Source organism: Akebia trifoliata, chromosome 6, assembly GCF_017979445.1.
Source record: "Akebia trifoliata isolate Shusen 1 chromosome 6, ASM1797944v1, whole genome shotgun sequence".
NCBI classification, from domain to species: Eukaryota; Viridiplantae; Streptophyta; class Magnoliopsida; order Ranunculales; family Lardizabalaceae; genus Akebia; species Akebia trifoliata.
Window position 1 is genome coordinate 28,092,791 of NC_141380.1, and position 27,368 is coordinate 28,120,158.

A 27,368-nucleotide genomic window follows, 5' to 3' on the forward strand; every position below is an offset into this window, starting at 1 on the left:
TGCTTAGGGTGACTTTAAATAACATTAAATTTTAAAGAATGATATTATTGAGGGCAGATTAATGATGATGGAATAATGAAATCAAAAAGGTTTCTTTTTTTCTTTCTCCTTTTTTCTTCCTTTCTTTAAGCTATGTCGATCCATTTTTGGATAACAAACAATGTTAGAGGAACGTAAATGATGTTATTCCATAATGTGTTTTTTTTTAAAAAAAAAAACAAAAGAAAGAGGGAAAATTTTGTTTTTTGTTTGGCAAGATGTGCTGCCCATTGACAGCACATGGATTTTATCTTAAAAAAAAAAAAAAAAAAAAAATTTGAAGTTTCTGCCAACAGCAGCCCCCTTTGGTGTGCCCCAAGTATAAAGCAATGTGAGCTTTTAAGTCTAACGAATTTCAATGGGGTGCCATAAGCGAAAACCCATTTTTTTTATTATCCAGCGTTTTAATCAAAAGAAGCCTTCTTCCCCATTCGTTTCTATCAGTCCCAACAGAGACTCAAGATCAACTGCTCAAGGGTTTCAAACCCATATTTTCGGTTTTGCGAAGCTCAAACGACCCAAAGCTTGGACGTTTGAGTGTGCTTTCAACCTCACGCCATTTGCTTAAGATGTTTTCAATCGTGTTCTTCGCATCCTCAATAGAAATCGACCGGTCTGTTCTCTCTATCCGATTGAACCATCCACTCTAATCGGTTTTAAGGCTATTGAGGTTTGAAGAAGATTTCTGATCTCATCGGATTTAGAGACGTGAGATTTAGAATCGTTGAACCTAACCAACTCGATCGGCTTCCTCCAATGGAGTGGTATGGAGCTTCAACTTGATGGCTCCTCCACTGTTTTGCTCAGATCTCTTCGTTTTCATTGAGACCGACGGCTTCAAATCAGAATCCAATCGAATCAAACCTCCCATCCTGATTCTTGCTTTTCTTACCATTGCAGATAATTAGATCAAATCGATTCGGTTTTGAGATTCCTTCAAGCGATGGTCTCTCTGGTCATCTGTCGAAAGGAATTTTAGAGTTTACTGTTAAGGTTTTTTTTTCAGATTAAGCTAAAGTGACTTTACCTGCAGGTTTGAGAATCGAATGAAGCGGTTTGGATTAGTATCTTAAGATACTTTAATAATCAAAATGATGTATCCAGCTTTCGTTTTTTTTCCTGTTTGTTTCGATCGGGGTTGAAAGTTAAATTCATTGCGAAATTCAACGTCCTGATTTGGAGTTTGTTTGTGTCTCTTTCCAATCTAAATTTGTTGAGGAATTTCTGCACTTTCGGAACAATCGGAAGCTCTTATAATTCGGATTTCATTGGTTCCGTGGGGTTGGACTTTGGAGTGATCGCATCAAAATTATTAATTCATGTTCCTGAACAGTACAAGGGAAGTGAGAAGAATGGTTTTACCTTCTTAATACTCTCTTAAGTTTTTTAGTTCGGATTTACATGGAGAAGGCTTCTAGTAGTGTTTGGTGATTTTCGCAATTCTAACGTGGACGTGCCTACACAACTTCGATTTACTCTTACGCATATCACGAGAAAATCAGATCTATGATTATATGCGCATCTCACATTAGATTTGTGAGAATAGTAATAAATACCCTTCGGACACATCAGCATTTCCTCTAAAAAAAATAATAAAACGTTAAGTTTTAAATAGAATAAAAAATAAAAATTGAATTTCATTATTCATCATCTCGGCAATTTAACCCTCAATTTCATATTCTTCGGAAATTTTGATTAATTTAGAATCACTCAAAGTGACCCGCGATCAACATACATAATGAAGTAATGCCGGATTAAATATTTGATTCTAACATGGATATGTGTGCTTGATATACTTAATGTGCTTATGCAATTGGAATAGTGATTGATCTCGATTAAATATTCATATGAGTTGAGTGGTGTTGATTTTAATTGAATATTCATATGATTTGAATGATTTTGGTTTCGATTAAGTGTATGATTGGTTTAATTGGACCCATGGGCCCATTTGTTTGGAAAAGGCCCCGGGCACACCCCACCTTGTTTTGCACACACCACATGCACGTTTACCGCTTTACTCACTTACACGTCCCATTTAGCCAACGTGGCACTAGTGCGTGGCCTGGTCTCTTCGGAGATGCGACGTCATTCACGAAACCCACAACTCCAGTCACGTACCGTAGGGTATATCGAACTGGGGCATCAATACCGTCTGATCAGGTGATTCTGAGAGACATATTGATGCACCCAGGCTGGGGCGACCTGAGCCTTTGTCCTATTGTGAGCCACACAGTCACATGTCCCGATTGCCAATGTAGTACTAGTACGTGATCGGTCCCCTCGTGGGATGCCAAACCATTTATGAAAGTTACAACTCTTGACTCGTACCCGTAGGTATAAAAGGTAATCTAAGTATATCAATTGCACTTCTTAGTCAAAACCGGTGCCTAAGCAAGATCTTGCCCCACTGTACCCTACTGTACGAGGGGGATAGACTACGTCTATTCTAGACGAGAGGTATTTAAGTGGGCCCTTGTTCAGCATTGTGCGCCACCTCTTAACTGGAGATCAAACTGGCTGTTTTTGGCTTCAAAGAAGTGAATTGAGGTTTTAGATTATCACCTATACGGTATATCAAACCAAGTCACCACGTATCGAAAAGTATATAGGTGTGCTTGGGCAAGGGTGGCTAGATAAAAATGCATTGCATGTAGTAAGCCTAGAGTTTAGAAACCTTCCCCATAGGTCACGACTCGAACTTATCGTGGGTGTTCCCGGGTTGTTTATTGAATGAATGCCTGTTGTTGGATGAATGTATGTGAGTGATGTGAATGATGAGATCAAAGTGCATGATTGTCCTCAAGGATCAAAGAAATTTTATTTTTGAAAATTAAAATGGGTGCACCGACCCAGTAAAGAATCCATTCTCTTACAATAATGACCCAGTCCATCTCGATTCAACAATCATGATGGACCGGGCCAGTTAAATCAAAATGGAAATCAAATTTTCAAAGAAGAAAAAAGAAAATATTTTTCAAAAAAAAATTATTTTCCAAAAGAAGTGTTCTTTAGAAGAAACATTTTCCAGAAAATATATTTTCCAGAAAATATTTTCCATAAGACTAAAATTTTCCAAAAGAAAATAAATTGATCTCTTACATGGACCATTGGAAGAATACTAAAATACCCTTTTGTGTCAAACCAGGATGTTAGCCGCCGGCGATAACCCAATCGATCAGTTAGTCAAAACAACCATCATAGGAATGCACCCTATAGAGAAGATCAATTTTGGGAGATTCATGTTGAGGAGTGCTCTTTACTTCCATGAGTTTGAGATCGACTGGAACCTCTTACATGCTATGGCTAAGCGATGGAACCCCTATCTTCACATATTCCATATGGGGTACATGCATTTATGCCCTACTCACGAGGATTATTGCGGCATCATGAGGATATCCACTTCAGGACCCCTAGTCAGGCCCTCATTGAAGACCGGATATTCTGGCGAACTCGCCACAGGGCTAAATATTTCCAAGGAAGAAGCCAAGGTCTTAGTCAATGATGGGAGATTGAACTTAGTACCTTTACTGGGCCCGTATCGCTCCCGTAGTCACCCTATCAATGTAAAACCCGAAGCTTGGTGAGCCACTAGAGACTATCGGTTGTGCTTAGGAATCCTAGCTCAATACATACTGACCTCCAATAGTGATGGCCAAACTATCCCTGAGTCCTTCATAGATATAGCGTCTCAGCTCTCAAGGAAAGCCAACCCAGTACCTCTCATCCTAGCTGAAACCTTCTCAGGATTAGATGCCATAAAAAATGGTGAGCGAGAAAGCTTCAAGGGAAGCCCCTACCTACTCTATATGTGGCTTTGTGATCGTCTCAAAATCGTAGAGGTTCCCTCAAACCTCGAATATGGCCCAGAATATTTTTCCAAGAGAAACCTGTTAGTGCGTCACAATTCAGTCAAAGCTTGGAGTAAATGGTTAGACTCTCGCCTCGCCTGTCATATCGATTTTAGGTGCCCTTGGTGGATGACTGATCCCCCTGTTCTAGGAACCAAAGGATCCTACTATGTCCGTCTGATTGATTTAGAAGAAACATCTTTTTACCATCCTAATCTGATCCCAGAACAGTACGATGTACCTACAGAGTTATCCTTACCTCAGCATAAAGCCTTCTTTTCCCCCGAGCCTTTAACTGAAAAGTTAGTACACCTCATTGAGAAAGCTTGGAACAAGCGCACCTTAGGGTATCCAGACGGACCAGCAGAATTCAGAGAGCAAGTTGTTAGAGCCAAGAGGGTCAAGCCTGACAGCAATCCTGATGACCATCAAGACAAAGCCAAGCGTTCATGTAAAAATAGTTCAAAAAAAATTTGTTGAAAGATGTTTAAATAAGAACATATTGTTTATCGTTTTCAATAAAACTATCTTTCTTTTCGAATGGATATTTATTTTCTTTTCAAATACTCATTGTGTGAATGGATTAATTAATGGATTGGTGCACAAACCTCAATAAAATGATTCTTAAAATGTTATCAAGGGGTTAATACCGAAATTGACTAAATCTACCTTTGATGGGGTCATATAGGATTGCGCCCAAACTCAAGCGTCCACCTCCTAGTTGGAGTCGTAAGTCCAGTCGGTTAGAAAGAACCACAGTACCAAGTCAATAAGCAGAGATGGCTTCAGAATCTGAGCTCACAGAGATCCGTAAGATCTTGGCAGCCTTTGCCAATGATATCAGCAATATAAAAGGTAAAGTGGAAATGTTGGAACAGACCTCGGAATCGACAGGAATTCCTTTAGATGATCCAAAAGGGAAAAAAGTTGAAGAGAAACGTCCACATGAAGTTTTTGAGCTCGACGGAGACGAAGAGTATGTTGATGAGAATCCGGCGTTATCTAATAGAATGTCTCAATTGGAGTCCACTATGAAGAGTATAAAGGGTATTGATGAAATCACAGCAGGCATTGAAGCTTTGAATCGCATCCCTAGGATCCATTTGCCAGAAAAGTTTGTGATGCCTGAAATGGACAAGTTCAGTGGGACAGGGTGTGCAAAAACACATCTTAAGGTGTATGTTACCAACATGCGCACTATGGGACTCAGCGACGAACAGATGACATTATTGTTCCAAAGGACTCTATCGGGATCTGCACTACGTTGGTTAATGTCTCAAGATCCAGTTACTGTGGGTTCATGGGAAAACATGTCAAAGGCCTTCTGGCATCAGTAAAGTACAGTACCGAGATTGAGACTTCAAGAAGGGATCTGGAAGCAACTAAACAGAAAATGGGGAGACATTCACTGATTTCATTGGTCGCTGGAGGGCCAAGGCTTCTCAAATGTGGGATAGACCTTCGGAGAAGGAACAAGTAGCAATTATCCTAAAGAATCTCTCCCAAGGATATGCTCAACACCTAGTGGCCCAATACCTCCCTACCTTTGAATCCTTGTTGCAAGCCGGGAGCCAACTTGAGGATGCATTTGCCTCTGGGATCCTTTCTAACCCCTCAGATAACAGGCCTAAGAAACCATATGTACCCAAACCCAACATCAACCATACTTACATCGCCAATACCTCAGTTACCCCAGCTCAACCCCCAGCCCGGACTAATAACCAAGCTCACCCAAGTCAACCTCGGGCTCCACGTCAGTTCACCAATCTAGGGATGAGTCTCACTGTAATACTTCACAAATTGATGAAAAAATGGCTTCTTACTCCTATCCAACCCCGACCTTTACCTAATCCCTTGCCAGCTGGACACAATGCTAACGTGTTCTGTGAATTCCATCAAAATCCTGGCCATCACACGGATCGTTGTATCACCTTGCGCCATGCCATTCAAAACCTTATCGACAACAAAAAGGTCACCATCCCTAGCCCACCAAATGTCACCACAAATCCACTACCTGCTTATCAACCTCCACCAACCCTGAATATGGTTTCTCACACCCCATTATCATTCGACCCTGTTTCTCTCATCCATCCATCCAAGTTAAACCGCCCAGTTACCCCCTTGCCGGGATAGCCTTCACTTATGAGGTTTTTACCACAACATGACCATTCGATTTAACCTCGGATGATACCTATTGTTTATCCCCGCCTCGTTACGATAGTCCCGCGTTCACTAGTTACCTGTTGGCCCAAATGAATCTAAGAAACCCTGAACCTTTGACAGCCGAAGATCCATACTTGTTGACTGAGGAAGATAAGCCTTTCCCCATTTCCTGTGATGAAGTTAGACATATGACTCGAGGGGGAAGAGTTTTTAAGCTACAAGAACTCTGTGTTGATAATCCTGCAGCCCTGACAAGAAAAGAAGGAGATGATCCCACTAAGGAAAGCATCGAAGAGGATAACTCCGTGATCAAACAGTTGAAAAAATCAGGGGCTAATATCTCAGTATGGGGTTTACTCATGGCTTCCACTGCTCATAGGGAGGCAGTTCTCAAAGCACTAAACACAGCCCAAGTCTCCCTTGATACTTTCCCAGATCAGCTAGCCAGTATAGTGGGGGCAACTTACGTGGAAAATATTCTATCCTTCTTGGACTCAGATCTCCCAAAAGAAGGGGCAAGCCATACTAAGCCGCTGCACATTACAGTTAACTGTAACGGAATGAGGGTACCTTTAGTTTTGATTGATAACGGGAGTGCACTGAACGTTTGCCCGCTGAAAACGGCTACTTGTCTCGGATTTAAGGCTGAAGATCTCAAACCTACTAATCAAGGTGTTAGAGCTTATGATAACACCAAGAGAGATGTACTAGGAATTTTGCACCTTCGGCTGTCCACAGGCATAGCTGAATTTCCTGTGGAATTTCAAGTTATTGATATCCAGTCTTCTTTCAATTTACTGTTAGGGAGACCATGGTTACACCAGACCAAAGCCATCCCTTCTACACTATACCAGAAGGTCAAATTTATCAAGGATGGGCTGGTAATTACTCTTCATGGAGATGCTAAAATTGTAGGGATAATAAATAGTACTGAAGCTAAGGATGAGCTGTTGCTCGAAATTCAACCAGAACAACAGGGAGTAGAGCTCAGTGGGTTCAAATTTGAAAAAATATGCTCAGTCCAATGGGATCAAGCCATGGAAGAGTATTTTCCAATGGAAAATACCTATAATTGTTGCATGGCCAATATATTCAAGAAAATGAGATTCTTCCCTGGTATGGCTTAGGTCGCAAGGCAGCAAAAGAGGAAGTATTAAAGAGGCACCAATGATTAAGAGGCATCGACACATTCAGACTAGGTATAAGCCTACTAAGGAAGATTGGGCCCAATACTGGAAGACAAAACGGGATAAGACCATCGCTAAAAGGCAAAGGCGTACCGTAGATCTCATCAAAATGAAGCCCTATCGAAAGACTCTCAATGGTTATTTTGTGAAAGAAGGAGAAGACTTCCGCTACTGTGGGTTCCCAGAGCCTTTTATCGATCACATCACTGTTACTCGACTGCTGGGGTTTGAAATCTTCTTTGGTATGGAATGGCCTGAAGAGGGAGCAAGCATAGAAGTTAAGGAGAAGAAAGTTGAAGACTGGCAGTTCGATCTAGACTCCCTCAACATCGATAAGCTATTCATTGAAGACCATAGTATTTTAGTGTTGTCGGTTGAGAAAGGGATTCCAAATCCTCAGTCTGTAATCAAACCCGCTGTTGGGGTTCTATCAAATTATCATGTAATCAGTCCTGTGTGCATGTCAAGGCTGGGTCTGTCGGTCCCATTAGTCATGTTCAGTCTGACATGCCAGTTGAGTCAAGTAAGTTAGTTGTTTCTGCTGAGTCTGTTGCTTCTAGGGAGTCTATTTTTCCTGTTGAGTCGAGTGAGTCTATCTAGTCTGCAATGAGTCCTGTTACCCCATCTCTTTTCAATGAAATTAAAGAAATTTTTGATTACCCCGAGCGCAATAATAATTCAACTAATAATCTGGCTTCGGAGGGAGAGTTTTCTGACGAAGAACCTCCCCCTGAAATAATCAAATTACTTAAACAAGAAGAGGAACGTCAAGCTCAACCTCTAATAGAGGAAGTAGAGGTTATCAACCTCGGAACAAAAGAAAGTCCTCAAGAAATTCGTATAGGGGTCATTTTATCTCCCGATGAACGCAAAGGGATAGTAGATTTACTCAGAAAGTTCAAAGACGTGTTCGCGTGGTCTTACGAGGATATGCCGGGAGTAAGCACAGATATTGTCCAACATCGGATTCCGTTGTATCCTGATGCTCGACCAATCAAACAGAAACTTCGACGTATGAAGCCGGAATGGACTTTGAAAATCAAAGAACAAGTTACGAAGCAGATTAACGCTGGATTTTTGGAAGTGGTAGAATACCCTGAGTGGATTGCCAATGTCGTCCCGGTGCCAAAAAAGGATGGAAAAGTTAGAATGTGTGTGGATTTTAGAGACTTAAACAAAGCAAGCCCAAAAGATAGTTTCCCTTTACCACACACATAGATGTTCTAGTAGACAACACAGACAGGACAGCGTTGTTGTCCTTCATGGATGGATTTTCAGGGTACAATCAGATAAAGATGGATCCTTGAGATATGCAAAAGACGTCGTTCATCACACAGTGAGGGACCTTCTGCTACAAGGTCATGCCTTTTGGTTTGAAGAACGCTGGAGCTACCTATCAAAGAGCAGCCACGACTTTACTACATGACATGATACACAAAGAGGTCGAAGTCTATGTAGAGATGATATGATAGTCAAATCCAAAGAACGACTAGGGCATGTTACACAGCGTTAGAAAAATTTCTCATAAGGATTCAAAAGTACCAACTCCGCCTCAACCCACAGAAATGTGTATTCGGAGTAACTTCTGGAAAGCTGTTGGGATTTGTAGTCAGTCAGAGAGGAATCGAAGTAGACCCTGTAAAGATTAAAGCTATCCAAGAGATGCCGCCTCCCGAGACTGAAAAGCAAATTCGAGGTTTTCTGGGAAAATCCAGTATGTTAGCAGGTTCATCGCTCAACTCACCAACGTAATGCGAACCTATTTTCAAGCTTCTCAAGAAGAATGAACCAACAGTTTGGAATGAGCAATGTCAAAAGGCTTTCGATCAAGTCAAGGAGTATCTTTCAAACCCACCTATTTTGGTCCCACCTACATCGGACGAACCACTTCTTCTTTATCTATCAGTCACAGAAGAAGCTATGGGTGTGCATGCTTGTACAGTATGACAAAGATACGCGCAAAGAAAGAGCCATCTACTACATCAGTAAGAAGATGTTAGAGTATAAACGAAATATTCATCCTTGAGAAAACCTGCTTAGCATTGGTATGGGCTACTCAAAGACTCCGGCATTATATGCTGTCTCATTCAATTATCCTATTATCTCGGATGGATCCTCTCAAGTATCTTTTTGAGAAACCGGCATTGACAGGGAGAACCGCACGATGGTTATTGTTGCTATCAGAGTTTGACATCACGCATGTTACGCAGAAATCCATCAAGGGGAGAGCTGTAGCAGAATACTTGGCAGATCACCCTGTAGTAGAAGGAATAAGGCCTGTCGATCAATTCTCAGATGAGAACATCTTACACGTTAAAGAAGAACTGCAGAACCAAACATGGCAGTTATACTTTGATAGAGCGGCCAATCAAAATGGGAATAGGGCAGTTCGTGGCAGTTATAGAAGGAGGGTGCCATTTTCCTATCGCTATTAATTAACCTTTTCGAACACTAATAATACGACTGAATATGAGGCGTGCATCGCAGGGCTCAAAGCTACTTTGAACTTAGGTATTACAGAAATTGAAGTTTTCGGGGATTTAGCTTTGGTCATACATCAGTCATTGGAAGAATGGAAGACTAGGGATGAAAAGTTGAAACCCTATCATGAGTATTTGCTAAACTTAGTCAGTAAGTTTAAAGCTATCCTATTCCAGCACTGTGTCAAGGGAGGATAACAGATTTGCTGACTCCTTAGCAACTTTATCTTCAATGATCCATTTGCCCCCTGGCATGGAATTGAGACCGATCACTGTTGAAGTCAAAATAAACCCGCGTACTGCCATCAAATCAACATTGCTACTCGACTACCCGATGGAAAGCCATGGTACACAGACATAAGGAAAGTGTTGGAAAAACAAGAATTCCCGGAAGAAGCATCGAGGAAAGAACGACAGACCCTACTAAGATTAGCATCTCAATTTATCCTGTGCGCAGGAAGCTTATACAAAAGATCTTATGATGGGATTCACTTGTCGTGTGTTGATGAAGATCAAGCTGAACAGATAATGATTGAACTACATTCAGGAGAATGTGGCCCTCATATGAGTGGGTAAATGTTAGCTAAGAAGATTATGAGACAAGGATACTATTGGCCCACGATGGAAACAGATTGTCATCACATGGTCAAAACCTGTCATAAGTGCCAAATACATGCGAACTTGATACATGTGCCGCCATATCAATTAGTGGGTCTGACTTCACCATGGCCATTCTCAGTTTGGGGAATTGACATTATTGGTAAAATATCGCCTAAGGCATCAAACGGGCACAAATACATCCTGGTTGCCATCGATTATTTTACCAAATGGGTTGAAGCTGCCTCTTATGCTGTCCTCAACTGCATCTCGAGTTGCAAAGTTTATTCAAACGAACATCATCAGTCGATATGGGGTACCTTCAGAGTTGATCTCTGATAACGGGTCGCACTTCAAAGCTGAGGTTATCAAATTGTGTTCAAAGTTCAAAATCTCACACCATAATCATCTCCTTACCGACCTCAGACTAATGGAGCAGTAAAGCAGCTAATACGAATTTAAGACTATCCTCAGAAAATGTGTCAATCATATCGAGATTGGTCAGAAAAACTGCCATTTGCATTATGGGCATATCGAACCTCAATTCGATCCTCCACCGGAGCTACTCCCTACTCCTTAGTGTATGGCATGGAAGCAGTGTTGCCGGTTGAAATGGAGATTCCATCTCTCAGGATTTTGTTAGAAAGTCAGTTGTCAGAAGTAGATTGGGTTCGCCAACGGTATAAAGAATTGAATTTAATCGAGGAAAAATGACTGAGAGCGTTGTATCACGTGCAAGCTTATTAAAGAAGAGTTTCCCGTGCGTTTGACAAGAAAATCAAGGCCCGTCACTTACAAGTCGGGGATTTAGTACTCAAAGAGAACATGGCACCTATTTTTGATCCCAGGGGGAAGTTCAAACCAAATTGGGGAGATCCGTTCATCATCAAAGAAATATTACCAGGAAAAGCTGTCAAACTTCAACATCATGATGGAATCGAATTACCAGAACCAACCAACCTTGACCAAGTCAAACGGTACTACATTTAAGGAGGCCATCTTTGGTCGAATCAATTTCCTTGCTACCCAGTTCGTTATCTCCTTTCTCAGCCTTTTGCAACCTTTTTTGTATTGTGCCTTATATTTCTTAGCCCGATCACCTAACTTAGGGGAGGGAAGTTTCGAACTACGTTTTGGTCTGATCCCAAAATTCTGGGGTATGTAGGCAACCTGAGAAGTTACTTCAGGCCCGACCACATCAATAAAAAAAATCTATTTCCCCACATAATAAGAAAAAAAAAAAACTCAAAAGAAAAATAAATTCAAAATGGGGAAGAAAATTCAAGAAAAAAGGAAAATAATTTAAAAGGAAATGCCACACAAGGGGCATTTGGGTTTTTGAGCCTTAAAATCCCTTTCTTTTATACCCAGTCCTAAGCCTACCTATAAAAGTCCTCCTAAGTACCGTGTGAAAAGTCAAGGAAGGTGGCAAAGTATGATCAGACAGTAACTCTAGAAGTTTAGAAGAGAAGGAGAAGATAAAAAATGATGAAGCCTGCTAAGTTGAAAACCCGAAAAAGGGCGACTTAGGAATAAATTAAGGCAATCTCGCAAGGTTGAAAATCTGAAAGGACAACTTTGGCAACAATCAGAGTCAAGAAAAAAAGAGCTCGCTAGATCGAAAACCTGAAAAGGCGATCTAGGCAAAAGTTAGAGCAAGCTCGCTAGATTGAAAACCTGAAAAGGCGATCTAGGCAAAAGTTAGAGCAACAAAGAAAAATATAAGAAAATCCCAAGCTAAGAGCGGTTCGAGCTGAAACCTCAGAAGACCGAATAACCAAGTTCAATACTTAGCTTAAACCAAGCATAGACTCAGAAGCCACAATTATCTTGTCTACAATCGATCTGAAAATGTTTACTCCCCCAAGTGAACCAAGGGAGATAAGGGTGAATTCTATGATGAATCTCGAAAGGAAATAATTTTGTACTCTTGAGCCTGACTCAAAACCTTCAATAAAATTAATCAAAACTAAAAGTTGAGTCTTTATTGCGCTTGTGGTAATCAATTATTTCAAACCTTCATACAGGGGGCATTTTCTTTCTTCTTTAATGTAACTTTTCCCCCTTATATTAGGGGCATTTTTTTTAATTTTTGCATGATGTGTTCAATTATCTTTAATGCCACGTACATTGTCAAACTAGGGGCATTTTGTCTTCGAGCAATGTTAATCCTAAAAAATTAATAGGAACCCCAAACCTAAGGTTACCCTCTTGATAATAGTTTTTTTGAAAAACTTTTGAGGTTCAAAAGAAATAAAAACTCATGTTTTAAACTCATAAAACTTTTTGATACATCCTTGAGATTCAAACAAAAGCATTTTGAATCTCACATAGGAGATATGACATTCTTCTCGGAACTATGCTCAGATACCGCCGAGGGTTTTCTAGGAATTATGCTCAGTTACCGCCGAGGGTTTTCTCGGAACTATGCTCAGATACCGCCGAGGGTTTTCTAGGAACTATGCTCAGATACTGCCGAGGGTTTTCTCGGAACTATGCTCAGTTACTGCCGAGGATTTTCTCGGAACTATGCTCAGATACCGTCGAAGGTTTTCTCGGAACTATGCTCAGATACCGCCGAGGGTTTTCTTGGAACTATGCTCAGTTACCGCCGAGGGCTTTCTCGGAACTATGCTCAGTTACCGCCGAGGGTTTTTCTCGGAACTATGCTCAGATACCGTCGAGGGTTTTCTTAGAATTATGCTCAGTTATGCTCAGATACCGCCGAGGGTTTTCTCGGAACTATGCTCAGTTACTGCCGAGGGTTTTCTCGGAACTATGCTCAGGTACCGCCGAGGGTTTTCTCGGAACTATGCTCAGATGCCGCCGAGGGTTTTCTCGGAATTATGCTCAGATACCGCCGAGGATTTTCTCGGAACTATGCCCAGATGCCACCGAGGGTTTTCTCGGAATTATGCTCAGATACCGCCGAGGGTTTTCTCGGAACTATGCTTAGTTTATGCTCAGATTATATTCAAATTTTGCTCAGTTTATATTCAAATTATGCTCAGTTTATACTCAGACTATGCTCAATTTATGCTCAGGTTTTACTCAGTTTCACATAGTGCACACACTTGCACATTTGCATTTTTTAGTCAGGGAGAATTCTTTAAAATTCAAGGATCTGACGCCGTCAGTGAGAGTTTGCGCTCAAGGACCTGACAACTTTTTGATTCGGGGAGAGCCTTACCCTCAAGGATCCGAACACCCTGATGAATTGCTAAATCAGGCTGCAAAATGAAATGTCACTAGCTTTGGCATTCAGATATCGCACTATCTACCAAAATAGATTTGCTATCTAGTTTGCTTCAACCCTCTGCCAAAGAGGGGCATCTGTAGACACCCCATTTTCGCATCCGCCTGATTGATCAACTCGTCAACCCGATTGCAATGATTCCCAATGATGGATGTGTATTCCAATGCTTTATTTTGTTACCAGATATGTTTCAGAAATCCGGATGAGGTATCTCGAACTGACAAAACCTTAGAAACTATGTTATGCTAGGAAAATACGACCCCAGAAACATAGAAATCATCATCTTGCAGACCAGAAAGAAACTTCACGATAAAAATCATTAAAAATTACCAAATTACCAAAATATCCCTAACCTCAAAACAACCCTAGAGCCTACATTACGCTTAGGAAAACTCTCTCGAATACATAAAATAACAAATCGAAACTAAATAAATCATTTCACCAATTTTAAAAGAATTCGACAAAATTACGAAAATGCCCCTCATAAAGTTCACAATCATTTCACACAAAAAACTTCATAAATGACACAAAATAATATTTCCATTGAATTCCTTACGAAAAATCGATTCTAAAACATCCTAGAACATTAAAAACCGACTTAAAACGTGAAAAGTCCTCTCTAGGGGCAAAACGATAATTTCACAATTTTTATAATTAAAAATTCAAAATTAATAAATAAAATATTAAATAATTAAAGTGAAACATTGATGAAATTAATTTAAAAATTGGAACCTAAAAAATCGATCAATCGGACTTTCGGGTAAAATTGTTGAGGGTTCGTGGGATATTTCTTTAAGGACCCCTCCATTTGGGGGTCCAAAGAATTAAAGAAATAATGGAAGGGGGTTCTCCAAAATTAAAAGTAAATCAAGCAAGACTGAAGTCAAGGTATTAAAGTCAATCAAGTGAGACTGAAGTCAAAATTAAAGTCAATTAAGCAAGACTGAAGTCAAAATATTAAAAGTCAATCAATTAAGACTAAAGTCAAAACATTAAAAGTCAATCAAATAAGACCAAAAGTCATAATAGAATTATAATTGATTAATAACTCTATCTAATAGAGTTCTAACTTAAAAACAATTCTACCTAAAACAACTCTAATTAAAACACAATTCTACCTAAAATATGTCTAACTAAAACACAACTCTAATTAAAAGATCTCTAATTAAACACTAAGGTGCTGTTTGTTAAACTGAAAAAAATAAGTGCTGAATAGCATTAAGCGCTGAAACTTATAAGCGCTGAATTTAAGTGCTAAAAAAGTTGTTTGTTTAGATGCTGAATCATGTTTGTTACACATTGCTGAAACTGATAAATTGTCTTTGTTACCCTTACAATCATATTATACATTGTTTGCATGTTTTAAATGCTTATTATTATCAAACACAATAAAATATATTATTTCTTATAAAATTAAAATACAATTTATTTTTAAATAATAAATAATACTCAAATCTTCAATTTATAAATAATAATTTCTATTTATAAAAGCCCACAAATTTCAAATTAAAAATAATAATGTCATACAAGTCACCAAAATTTGAAATCAACTTTAAAAAGAACTTAATTTTTTATGAATAATTTTCGATGGAAATGAAGGATGTGTAATTATAAAAGCACCCTATGAATTAATAAGGGCAACCCACACTATAGCCATTTTTTGTTTTGTTTTATATGGATTAAAAATTTTGGAATGACCAAATTTTTAGTGAGGATAATTTATATGGTCTAGAGATCATCCTCACCAAAAATCAATTTATTTTGAAACTTCTAACTCGTTAAAAATAGTTTTCAAAAAAAAAAAATGGACAATTTACGATTCTTGAACTTGTTTTGATAGGGTTAAAAGTTTCAAGATGTGCTGATTTTTTGTGAGAATGATCTCCTCATTGTAAAGATCATCCTCACCAAAAATCAACTCATTCCAAAATTTTTATCCCATTTAAGACAAAATAATTTAGCTATGGTGTGGGTTTATTAATTTGTGGGGTGTCTATATACTTATCCATGGGATATAAGAGGTAATATCCTTTTAAGAATAAGGGCATAGTTGTCCATGCTCAAAAAAACAAAGGGCATACTTGTCCGTGTTGAAAAAGCGAAGTGCTTACCGCTTCAGCACTTTTTTTCAGCATCAAAATAGTGCTGAATTTTTTTCACTTATTTTCAGCAATAAGCACGAGTAAACAAACGCGCTATTTTGACAAAAGTGCTGAATTTAATTTTTTTCAGCAATAAGCACTGAAAAATAGCGCAAACAAACACCACCTAACTCTATCCAAATCAACCCCTAAAAACATCTATAAATAGAGGTGCTCACACCCTATTTTCGTATCAAATCATAAACCCTAAGAGAAGTAGGTCTAGAAGCTCCCCTAGCCCCCCATAAACCCTAGTTTTGGAGCCCCAACTCCTTACTTAACATCCCCCCTTCGATTTTAGCATAAGAAACGCCTAAAAGCCTTCCAAAAACACCCCCAAATCCCCAACAAACTTGAAGAGTTCAGATCAAAAAACAAGGAGATACCTCGGTCTAGGAGATCCGAAGTCAAATCCGGAGACAGAACGAAGCAAGGGAGCATGGTATAAGGAGCTCTTTTTGTCAGATCTGAGGGAACAAAGTCCTTGCTATCGGAAAGGTAAATTTTTATTTTTATCTAGGTTTTAGCAATGTAATTTACTTGGAAATTTAGTAGAGACCGACTTTGGCCGGGCGGGGTTGGTGCCTAACACCTTCCAATCCCGTAACATGATCCCCGAATTTAGTTTTTTTTGGTTTTAGATTAGTATTTATCCGTTTAGAGTCATTGATCGGTTCCTAGACCGTAATAACTAGGTGGCGACTCCCAAACCTCAAGGGTCAAAAGCGGATCCGTGCACCCCGCGGATCGAGGGCGCTTTCAGAGGACAATATGTCATTTAGGTTTGGGGGTATTATATTAACTCACAATTGCATTGCATTTATTGACAGTTTAGTTTCATGTTTATTTCATTACTAATTTAGTTCCATGTTTTCAGAAAAAAATTAAAAAATTAAAAAAATTTAACACTTGCAAAATATTTTCTTCAAACTCTTTCTATGTACTGTTTACATACGAATTTTAAATTTCAGGCACATGTCCTAATTTTTGATCATAAGTTCTTTTTGGTATTCCTCATTAAGTAAATCAAAAGAATATTTTGAAAATTCACGATACTTCTGATTAAGTAAAAATAAGATTTTATGAAACAAGTGTTGACCCTTTTCTTTGTCTACAGTGTTAGGGGAAATCAAATCTAGTGACCTATAATTTCTTTGTCCTTTAGTTGACTGGTTAGAAGAAAAATAGAACTGGAGATAATATGACTCGGACAACAATCATAAGATTAGACTAGGTACCTTGAAAAGGACTACCTACTTTTTGTAAAAAGAACACAAAAAAAAAATGGTGATATGTGCAAAAGTTAAAATTAGAAAATGATAAAGTATGAAAGAGTTGAAAATAAAGCAAAAAGATTGAAAAAGACCAAATTAAAGTAAAAATTCTTGAGCTGAAAAAGTGCAAAAAGAAAATAGTCCAATAATGCCAAATAAAATAGTTTCAGTAAGGTGAAAGTCATCAATGGTAAAAACATGAGTAAATTAGAATATCACAGATAAAACCCCTTAGACGTATTAAAGTGAACATCCACATATCTCACAATCCCAAACATGATGTTTAGTTTAGAGTTAGAACTGAGGAAGAACCGACCATTTTTAACAATTAGGAGGTGAAATCTTATTCCTAAAAAGATGTTTTTAAAAGAAAAATTAGAAAAATTACACAAGTACTCAAGGTACTCTTGAAATTTTCTAAATTGAGGAGTGAAAACTAGAACTTTGCTCAAACGTATGGACTTTTGACTAATTTGAAAAATATCGTTATGTTTGGTTTATATCCATTGAATTTGATTTTTATATTTCTGTGAAGTGTTAGAATTTTATAGTTATATTCACTGCAAATTATCACGAGTCAAACTCATCCACTGGGGGTAACTTAGTGGTTTAAGGGCTTGCTGCATCCACTAAATGCAATTGTATAGCCAACGAAAGTGATTTGTAACTTAATTTTTATTTTATTTTTTCTTGGAACTAGCAAAATCTAGGTTTGGGGGTGTGATCAGGGTCTAGAAAGTCGTTTCTAGAGTTCTAATTACATAGACTTTATCAATGAATTGAATACTAATTCCCCTCATTAGACATAATGCATGGTTAGTCCATAATAATTCTTATTTTCAATTTAATTATGTATTTCAAAATTAATTACTGTTATTTATGTGTAAAATGAATTATTCGCGAAGTTTAAGGCAAATCGAAAAAATTTGAAGTTACCACTGTGATCTAGGATCTAGAATAGGACTGTGGACCAAAATTCAAGTCAATTGACCAAAACTTTATCGAGATGCTATGATTAACGATGGTGGTGAGGTCAACTAAGAAAATCAAGCTTTGAAATTTGTATTGAAGCTTGGTGGTTGAAAGACATTCGTATTGAAGTAGGACTTTGATATTTTTAAAATCACAGAATGTTTTCAAAATCCTAATTACCCAATAAATCCTAATCTAGTCTCTCTATAAATAGAAGATCAGATTAAAGGGAATCTAATCTCTGGGATCTCCAATCTCTTCTAGAGAGATCTCCCATTTCTCATCTCCCTGAAAATTAATTTCTCTTTTTCTATTATATTAGTTTTAGGTTTTTATTTTTTATTTCTTAATTTTACAAAAGTTGTAAGAAGGATTAGCTGATAGTCATTGCAAGAACAATAAAGTGCAAATAAAATAAAAAAAATATGGAAAGAAAAGGTAGACATAAGAGAAATAAATATCTTTATTGCTTTTTGACTTTAAACCGACAGATTCTCCTTACAACTTCGTCTAGACTAGTTAGAATGAAGGTAGAACCGACCATTCATAGCAGTTAGAAGGTGAAATCTTGTTCCTAAAAAGATGTTGCTTTTAAAAGAAAAAAAAATTACACAAGCACTCAAGTTACTCTTAAAATTCTAATCACTACCGATCCAATTTCATATCCCATCCAACTTATCATTTCGTAAGATTGTAAATACCCTTCCTATCTTACAACTTTTATTTTCTTTGGGAATATGATGGATGAAAACTGTTTCAAAAAGGTGATGACATTCAGAACTGATGACAAACGAGGGTTGTTGATCATTTAAAAAAAATATTTTCGTATCCTAATGATGATCAAAATCTGTCTGCCTATCATTTGGGGTAGTAAGTCAATCATACCTATCATATGGGGTGGAAAATTGATCGATGTATCTGTCAAATTAGATGTTAGGAAAATTCCTAGAAATCAGACCTTTTGATAGGTCCAGTTGAAGACATTAAACTTAATGCTAGTTAGGAGGCAACCCATGTGTTTTTATTTATTTTTTAATAGTGTAGTTATAATTTCTTTTTTAATTTTAGATTTCCATATAGGAACTTAGTCTCTTTTTTTTTTTATTATTTGAACTCACTAAAAAGGGGTATAAGGATTGAAAACTTCAAAAGATTTTCTAAGGAAAAAAATTTATTTTCCTGAAAAATTCCACTTAAAAACCTTCAAACCCTAATTTCTTTCTCATTCTTTTTTTCAAGATAACTTTCAACCAAACCAATTAATCAGCGCTACTAGGATTGCAAACTAGTAAGCCATTGTTGATTGAGTAGTAGAGATAGATGATGGCTTATATTGAGGAGAAGAAGGGATGTGTAAGTGTACGAGTCGCCAAGAGTTCAGATTCAAATCAAGATATCTTTCTTAGATTAGGATTTTTTTTCTTAAATTAGAATGTTTTTAATTTCTTAGTTAGGTTGTTTTTCAATTATTAGATATGATTTCTTTTATACAAAAACTGCTTCAAAAATTATCATTGTTATAACTTTTACCCTTTTCAGTTAGTTGTAACAAAAGTTTGCACATTAATGCCAAATCTGTTTCAGGTGTGATCTAACCTTTTTCTTTTTTCTTACTGGTAGTATATTGAGGACAATATGTCATTTAGGTTTGGGATTATTAGGTTAGCTCACTATTGTATTGCATTTTATTGGTAGTTTAGTTTTATGTTTATTTTATTACTAGTTTAGTTTTATGTCTATTTCATTACTAGTTTAGTTTCATGTTTAAAAAAAAATAAAAAAAATATGGAAAGAAAAGGTAGACATAAGAGAAATAAATATCTTTATTGCTTTTTGACTTTAAACCGACAGATTCTCCTTACAACTTCGTCTAGACTAGTTAGAATGAAGGTAGAACCGACCATTCATAGCAGTTAGAAGGTGAAATCTTGTTCCTAAAAAGATGTTGCTTTTAAAAGAAAAAAAAATTACACAAGCACTCAAGTTACTCTTAAAATTCTAATCACTACCGATCCAATTTCATATCCCATCCAACTTATCATTTCGTAAGATTGTAAATACCCTTCCTATCTTACAACTTTTATTTTCTTTGGGAATATGATGGATGAAAACTGTTTCAAAAAGGTGATGACATTCAGAACTGATGACAAACGAGGGTTGTTGATCATTTAAAAAAAATATTTTCGTATCCTAATGATGATTAAAATCTGTCTGCCTATCATTTGGGGTAGTAAGTCAATCATACCTATCATATGGGGTGGAAAATTGATCGATGTATCTGTCAAATTAGATATTAGGAAAATTCCTAGAAATCAGACCTTTTGATAGGTCCAGTTGAAGACATTAAACTTAATGCTACTTAGGAGGCAACCCATGTGTTTTTATTTATTTTTGAATAGTGTAGTTATAATTTCTTTTTTAATTTTAGATTTCCACATAGGAACTTAGTCTCTTTTTTTTTTATTATTTGAACTCACTAAAAAGGGGTATAAGGATTGAAAACTTCAAAAGATTTTCTAAGGAAAAAAATTTATTTTCCTGAAAAATTCCACTTAAAAACCTTCAAACCCTAATTTCTTTCTCATTCTTTTTTTCAAGATAATTTTCAACCAAACCAATTAATCAGCGCTACTAGGATTGCAAACTAGTAATCCATTGTTGATTGAGTAGTAGAGATAGATGATGGCTTATATTGAGGAGAAGAAGGGATGTGTAAGTGTACGAGTCGCCAAGAGTTCAGATTCAAATCAAGATATCTTTCTTAGATTAGGATTTTTTTTCTTAAATTAGAATGTTTTTAATTTCTTAGTTAAGTTGTTTTTCAATTATTAGATATGATTTCTTTTATACAAAAACTGCTTCAAAAATTATCATTGTTATAACTTTTACTCTTTTCAGTTAGTTGTAAAGTTTGCACATTAATGCCAAATCTGTTTCAGGTGTGATCTAACCTTTTTCTTTTTCCTTACTGGTAGTAAATTGAGGACAATATGTCATTTAGGTTTGGGATTATTAGGTTAGCTCACAATTGTATTGCATTTTATTGGTAGTTTAGTTTTATGTTTATTTTATTACTAGTTTAGTTTTATGTCTATTTCATTACTAGTTTAGTTTCATGTTTAAAAAAAAATTAAAAAAAATAAAAAATATTTAACACTTCCAAAATATTTTCTTCAAACTCTTTTTATGTATTGTTTACATATGAATTTTAAATCTCAGGCTCATGTCCTAATTTTTGATCATAAGTTTTTTTTGATTATTCTTCATCAAGAAAATCAAAAGAATATTTTGAAAATTCACGACATTTCTGATTGAATAAAAATAAGATTTTATAAAACAAGTGTCGACCCTCTTCTCTGTCGAAAGTACTAGGAAAAATCGAATCTAGCGAAATACTTTATCTTTTGAGTAGACTGGGTACCTTGAAAAAGGCTATCTCCTTTTTATAAAAAGAACACCAAAAAAATGGTGATATGTGCAAAAGTTGAAAAATAAAATCAAAAAATGGTGAAGTGTGAAAATGTTGAGAAAAATAAAACAGAAATATTGAAAATGAAAAAAATCAAAGCAATGATGCTAAAATTGAAAAATTGCAAAAAGAAAAGAGTCTAATGAGATCAAATAGTTTCAGTAGGGTGAAAGTCATCAATGGTAAAAACATGAGTAAGTTGGAATATTATAGATAAAGTCCCTTAGAAGTATTAAAGTGAACAACCACACCCTTAACAATCCCACACATGATGCTTAATTTCAAGTTAGAATTGAGGTAGAACCGACCATTCTTAGCAATTAGGAGGTAAAATCTTGTTCCTAAAAAGATGTTGCTTTTAAAAGAAAAATCAGAAAAATCGCACAAGTACTCAAGTTACTTTTGAAAATTTTTAAATTTAGGAATGAAAACTAGAATTTTGCTCAAACGTATGGACTTTTGATTGATTTTTGAAATATCGTTATGTTTGCCTTACATTCATTGAGTTTGATTTTTATATTTCTGTAAAGTATTTGAATTTTGTGGGTATATTCACTATAAACCGTCACCGAGTCAAACTCGTCCATTAGGGGTAATCTAGGGATTTAAGGGTTTGTTGTATTCGCTAAATGCAGTCGTGCAACGTACAAAAGTGCTTTGTAACTTAATTTTTATTTTATTTTTGTTTGGGACTAGCTAAATCTAGGTTTGGGGGTGTGATCAGGGTCTAGAAAGTCGTTTCTAGATCCCTAATTATATAGATTTTATCAATAAATTGAACACTAAATCCCCTCATTAGACATAATGTATGGTTAGTCCATATTTATCATTGATTTCAATTAAATTATGTATTTCAAAATTAATTATTGTTATTTACGTGTAATAATAATTATTCGTAAAGTTTCAAGACGGATCGGGAAAATCCGAAGTTACCACTATGATTCAGGATCCAAAACAAAACGTTGACCAAAATTCAAGTCAATTGACCAAAACCTTACCACGATGCCATTGTCAACGGCGATGACGCGATCAACGAAGAAAGTCAAGCCTCAAAATTCATACTAAAGCTTGGCGGTTGAAAGACATTCATATTGAAGTAGGGCTTTGGTATTTTTGTAATCACGAAATGTTTCCGAAATCCAAATTACCCAAGAAACCTTAATATTGTTTTTTTATAAATAGGAGACCAGACTAAAGGGCAGGGGATCTCCAATCTCCCTTGTAAGGATCTCTCATTTCCTTAGAAATCAACTTCTAGTTTTATATTATTTTAGTTTTAAGTTTTTATTTTCTTTTTTCTTAATTTTATGAAAGTTGTAAGAAAGCTCTGTCGATTTAAGTCAATAAACAATAAATATAATTTCTTTCTCTTACCTTTACTTATCCTTTTCATGTTTTATTTAGTTATTTATGCTTTATTGTTCTTGCGATGACTATTGGCTAAATCTCCGTTAGATCGATTGAGAAAGTCTGAGCAAGATTTGTCAGTATTTTACTATTCTCGTAATGACTTAATAGTTTTATTGTGATAGCATGGGTATTTATTATTAATTTGAATATTAAATATTTTCAAAGTTTTGATGGTCTCTTTCTTTGGTAAGTTTTAAGAAGAACCATGTTCTACAGAGAATAATTAATGTTTACCTAATAATCTCGACCTAAATTATTGCATATTTTTTATCTCATTTATATTTAACTGCTGATTTTTCAACCCATAAACATTAGTTTTGTTTAGTGGATCAAGATAAAAAGAGAATCATAAATCATTGCTAAAGCTTGTGAAGGTAGATCCAATTGATCTACACCTCTCTCTCGTATTCTTAAGTTTTTATTTTAGTAGTTTATTTTAGATAAATCTATTTCAAAAACTATTTTTAATTGGTTACATAAATTTGAATTGGATTGGAAGTAAAAATACTTTGGATTAACGTTGTCTCTATGGTTCGACCTTTGCTTGCCAAGATTTTATTTTATTCTTATTTTATCATCATCTACAACTTGAACAACTGTTTCTTGGTGAAGATGATCTTTATGAAAAGGAGATCATCATCACCAAAAATCAGCTCATTATGAAATTTCTAACCCCATCAAAAGTGGTTTACAAAAAATAGACGGTCCACAATTCTTCAACTCATAAACATGGGGTTAGAAATTTCGGATTGGGCTGAGTTTTGGAACATTTCATTGGTAATAACAAGTACAATCAACAGAAGTTAAGTGTATCCCTTTCTTTTAGTACATCAAAACTAAGTCTTTAAAAAAAAAAATTCCGCTTGAAACTAGAAAAAGGAAATTCTTCAAACTGAGTTTGTACTTACAGTGAGAATATTCTTCAAAAGAGATGCACAATTTATCAGTAGTGAAAGGCTGAACCCTGATAGCATAGCTATAAAGGGGTAACTTGACAACACTGGTATGGACAAAACCTTCAAATAAAACCATAAATGAAAGTGTAATCATCATATATAAAATTCAAATAGACTAACTTTAAAGTATAAAGGATGGTAGCTGAAACCATACCATTGCAATGCGTGATATCATGATAGGCCCAAGAATCTTCTCAAACATCGGAAATAGAAAAAGTTGAACGACTAAAAGGCCACAACCTGCTTAGCAAAAAAAAAAAAAAAAGGCCACAACCTAATAGTTAAACAAGTAGACAATAACCAAAGTTAAAAGATATCCTCAATGAAATTCATGTTTATATAATTTAAATAGTTAATAAATGTCCTGAATATACACGTTCAATAACATTATATATTTCCTTGTGTATGTAGGTAAAAAGTGATACAACCAGATCTGGAAAATTAGACTAATTTGTTTGAAAACTTCAAAGAAGTTGGGAAGTTAAGTTGGAAGAGAAAACTATCTCTCTTGAATCTATTTCATTCAACTAAAAACTATTTTACAACTACATTCGATGGCCTATTTATAGGTAAAGCAGAAACATAACAACCCAAGTGAAATGACTACATTGCTTTTACATGAACACTTAAAGTAACAAAAGAAAATTAAAGAGAAACCAACAATACTAACTCCAACAACTAACTATTTTAAGTTGTTATTAACCAAAATAACAAACAACCAAATAACTAACTAACTCCAACAATTAACTTGGACTGCGTCATTCTCCCATCCTTAAAAGAACTCAACCATGAGTTAGACAACATAATAAGGCAGCAAATATTGTACGTTAAACACATTAATGTGTTCAAATGCGGAAGAAGCACCACCTTATAAGCAATATCATTGATGTAATCCAATATCTTGCAAGGTCCCATTTTGCGAGCTCTAAGTTTAGTGTGTAAGTCACCCAGCGACTTATCTTTGATCAAACCCACCCAAACCAAGTGGCCTACAACATTGTACACAACTCTTCTCTTGTAAAGATCAATAGCTTCCTTATATTTGTTGTTCAAACACTCAATTTGGAATTTGATTTGTGCATGAAAATCCTTCATAAATGCTTGCATATCTTGTTCTTCGATTTCTTGCATATTCTTCACCATTTCTTCCACATATTTGCTTGCTTTGCCGAAGTTCGGTAAAGGAATCAAAACTCATTGAGTTCTAGAAAACCCATGCCAACGTCGACCCACGGAGGCTTAGGAATTGGTAATGGCTTGTAAAGTCTTGTGTTTTGTGCTTGATCCTTTGAAGCTTTGAAAATTTTGACATTTCTCAACATACCATGTTACATCTTATTGCAATTTTGGCCAAAAGTAATTTCTCACTACTAAGAAAATTGTTTTATCTTGCCCAAAGTAACCACCAAGTCCTCCATTATGAGGCTCCACAATAATATCTTGTCGAAGTGAGCAATCCAAAATACATAGTTGAGTTTCTTTAAAAAAGAATACATCATTCAATACATAGTCATCACACATCTCATTCTTGCAATTCTCCACAATTGGGCCACAGTAGGCATTGTCCTCACACACATCCTCGAGGCAAGCGATAATGCTATTGTAGAGAAGAGATGGAAGTACTCAAAGCAAGAACTGGCTTATCACAATCCAAAAAATACAGCCCATTTCGTTTAAGCCCCTGACCAACTACCTTCATCGTCCTGAGGTCTTGAAAAGACCAAGAAGCATGGGAAAATGTTACAAAATAATTTAGTGATTTTGTTAGTTGACGTACAAATATAAGAGTAAAAGGAAAGTCAGGAACAAATAAGCCAGAAATGAGTGTCTTGAAATTGGTAGGAAGAAGATCACCAATGAACTATTAGCTAAAATAATATGAGATCTAGATGAATGAAAATTAGAAAAAATGGAGGAGATACCAGAAATGTGAGCACTAGGACCAGAGTCAATAATCCAAGAAGATGATGGGGATCGAGCAACTACACAATCAAAATTACATGTATTGACCATAATTGATGTGGGAGTAGATGAAAGAGAATGTAGACCTGACAACTTCTGAAGGATCTAATTAAGTTTAGTAGTAAGATTGTCCTGAGACTTAGAATAAAAAATCAATGGTTTAGAAGTAGATGGTTGAGTAATAGATGTGGAAAATGTATTAGCAAATGCATTATGGGCATAGTCAGGACGTCCCCATTTGTCCTAACAATAATCCTCGGTATGCCCCGTCTTACCACAATAATTGCATTTCCAATTGGATGTGTCAATATCACGGCCATAGATAGTATCACCACCATGAACCTCACGGGTTTCACCACGATTACCACAATGACCACCACAGTGAGTACTGCCTCGTCCATTACGAGGAGTCCCATGAGTACCATCACTAGTGATTAAGGAAAATGACTCCTTAAGTGAAGAAGGAATTGGGTGCGTAAGTAAGGCCCTTTGAAGCCAAGAATAGACATTCACTATAGTAGGAAGTCGTTTACCGACTAGAATTTGATAATTGAAGACACTTTACTTTGAGTTAAGACTGGACAATAACAATGCAACCTGAAACTCTTCATGTTGACGTCACTAAACTTCCAAATCAGTGCTCAGGGGTAGATAGAGCAATAATTCTTCCCACATACTTTTCAGATTGCTCTAATTTTTGTTCAGGAGTTTATTACCCTATTTGGTAGTGAACATGTGTTCAAACAACTCAAACATACTAGTCACATTACTCTATTGAGAGTGCGTCTTTGCAAGAGAGCTCCAAATATTCTTTAACGTATCAAGGATATTGGAAGCCACAGAGGTTCCATGCTTAACCAAAGCCAAGTCATAACCACTGAATTTTTACTCCACCAATCTTCATAGTTCTTTGAATCCTCATAAGGAGAATCTTCAACAAGGTACTTCACTTTCTTCTTGGCTCGTAAGAACACCTTTATAGCATGAAACCAAAAATGACAATTATTTTCGTTCAATTATACTGAAGTAATCTGCTTGGCTAAATCATCAGTTGAAGAGCTACATTCATCCATTAGACCAACAATGAAGAGAAGAAAATACACAACGAGGGAGGTAACAACCGATGTAAAAGACACCTAAGAGAGGGGTAGCAAGGGTAGGAGGCGAAAAAAAAAACTTCACCAATTTTGGGTAAATCAAAAACCCAATTTTGGCCAAGACTTAGACACCACTCACCGCAATTAGACCTTTTAAAAGGTTCGCAAAAAAAATACCACGCAGCCCCAAAACTCATTCACAACCAGGCACAAGCACACAACCACACCCTAGATGCATATCTAGGGTTTATCTTGCACCACCACAACGAACCGAAGTTCATTTCACTATAAAACTGCAAAAATAAGGGTGTAAACACCCACCTCGTCCCCCCCCCCCCAAAAAAAAAAAAAAAAATCAAAAGGAGAGAAATTTTTTTTTTTTTGCTTCGACATCAAGTAGAGAACCAAAATAGTCTAGAGCAAATAGAGGAGAAAGAGAAGATTAGGGAGAAAGAGAGCCGAACACTATATTGATTATAGGTTCGGCCCTTCCTTATATATATTAAAAACTAATAAT

General features: G+C 36.3%; 1 protein-coding gene across 4 annotated transcripts in view; it reads right to left on the bottom strand.

Moving 5' to 3' along the window:
* Positions 1–27,368, bottom strand: part of LOC147400623 (protein ZINC INDUCED FACILITATOR 1-like) — a 106,659-nt gene that overhangs the window by 8,823 nt on the left and 70,468 nt on the right. For all 4 annotated transcript variants that reach the window (XM_086446386.1, XM_086446384.1, XM_086446387.1 and 1 more), the window contains 2 exons: positions 23,947–24,032; positions 23,745–23,852 (listed from right to left, as the gene is read on the bottom strand). In XM_086446386.1, the coding sequence (XP_086302512.1) occupies positions 23,745–23,852; positions 23,947–24,032 (194 nt within the window). The remainder of the gene's footprint in view (positions 1–23,744; positions 23,853–23,946; positions 24,033–27,368) is intronic.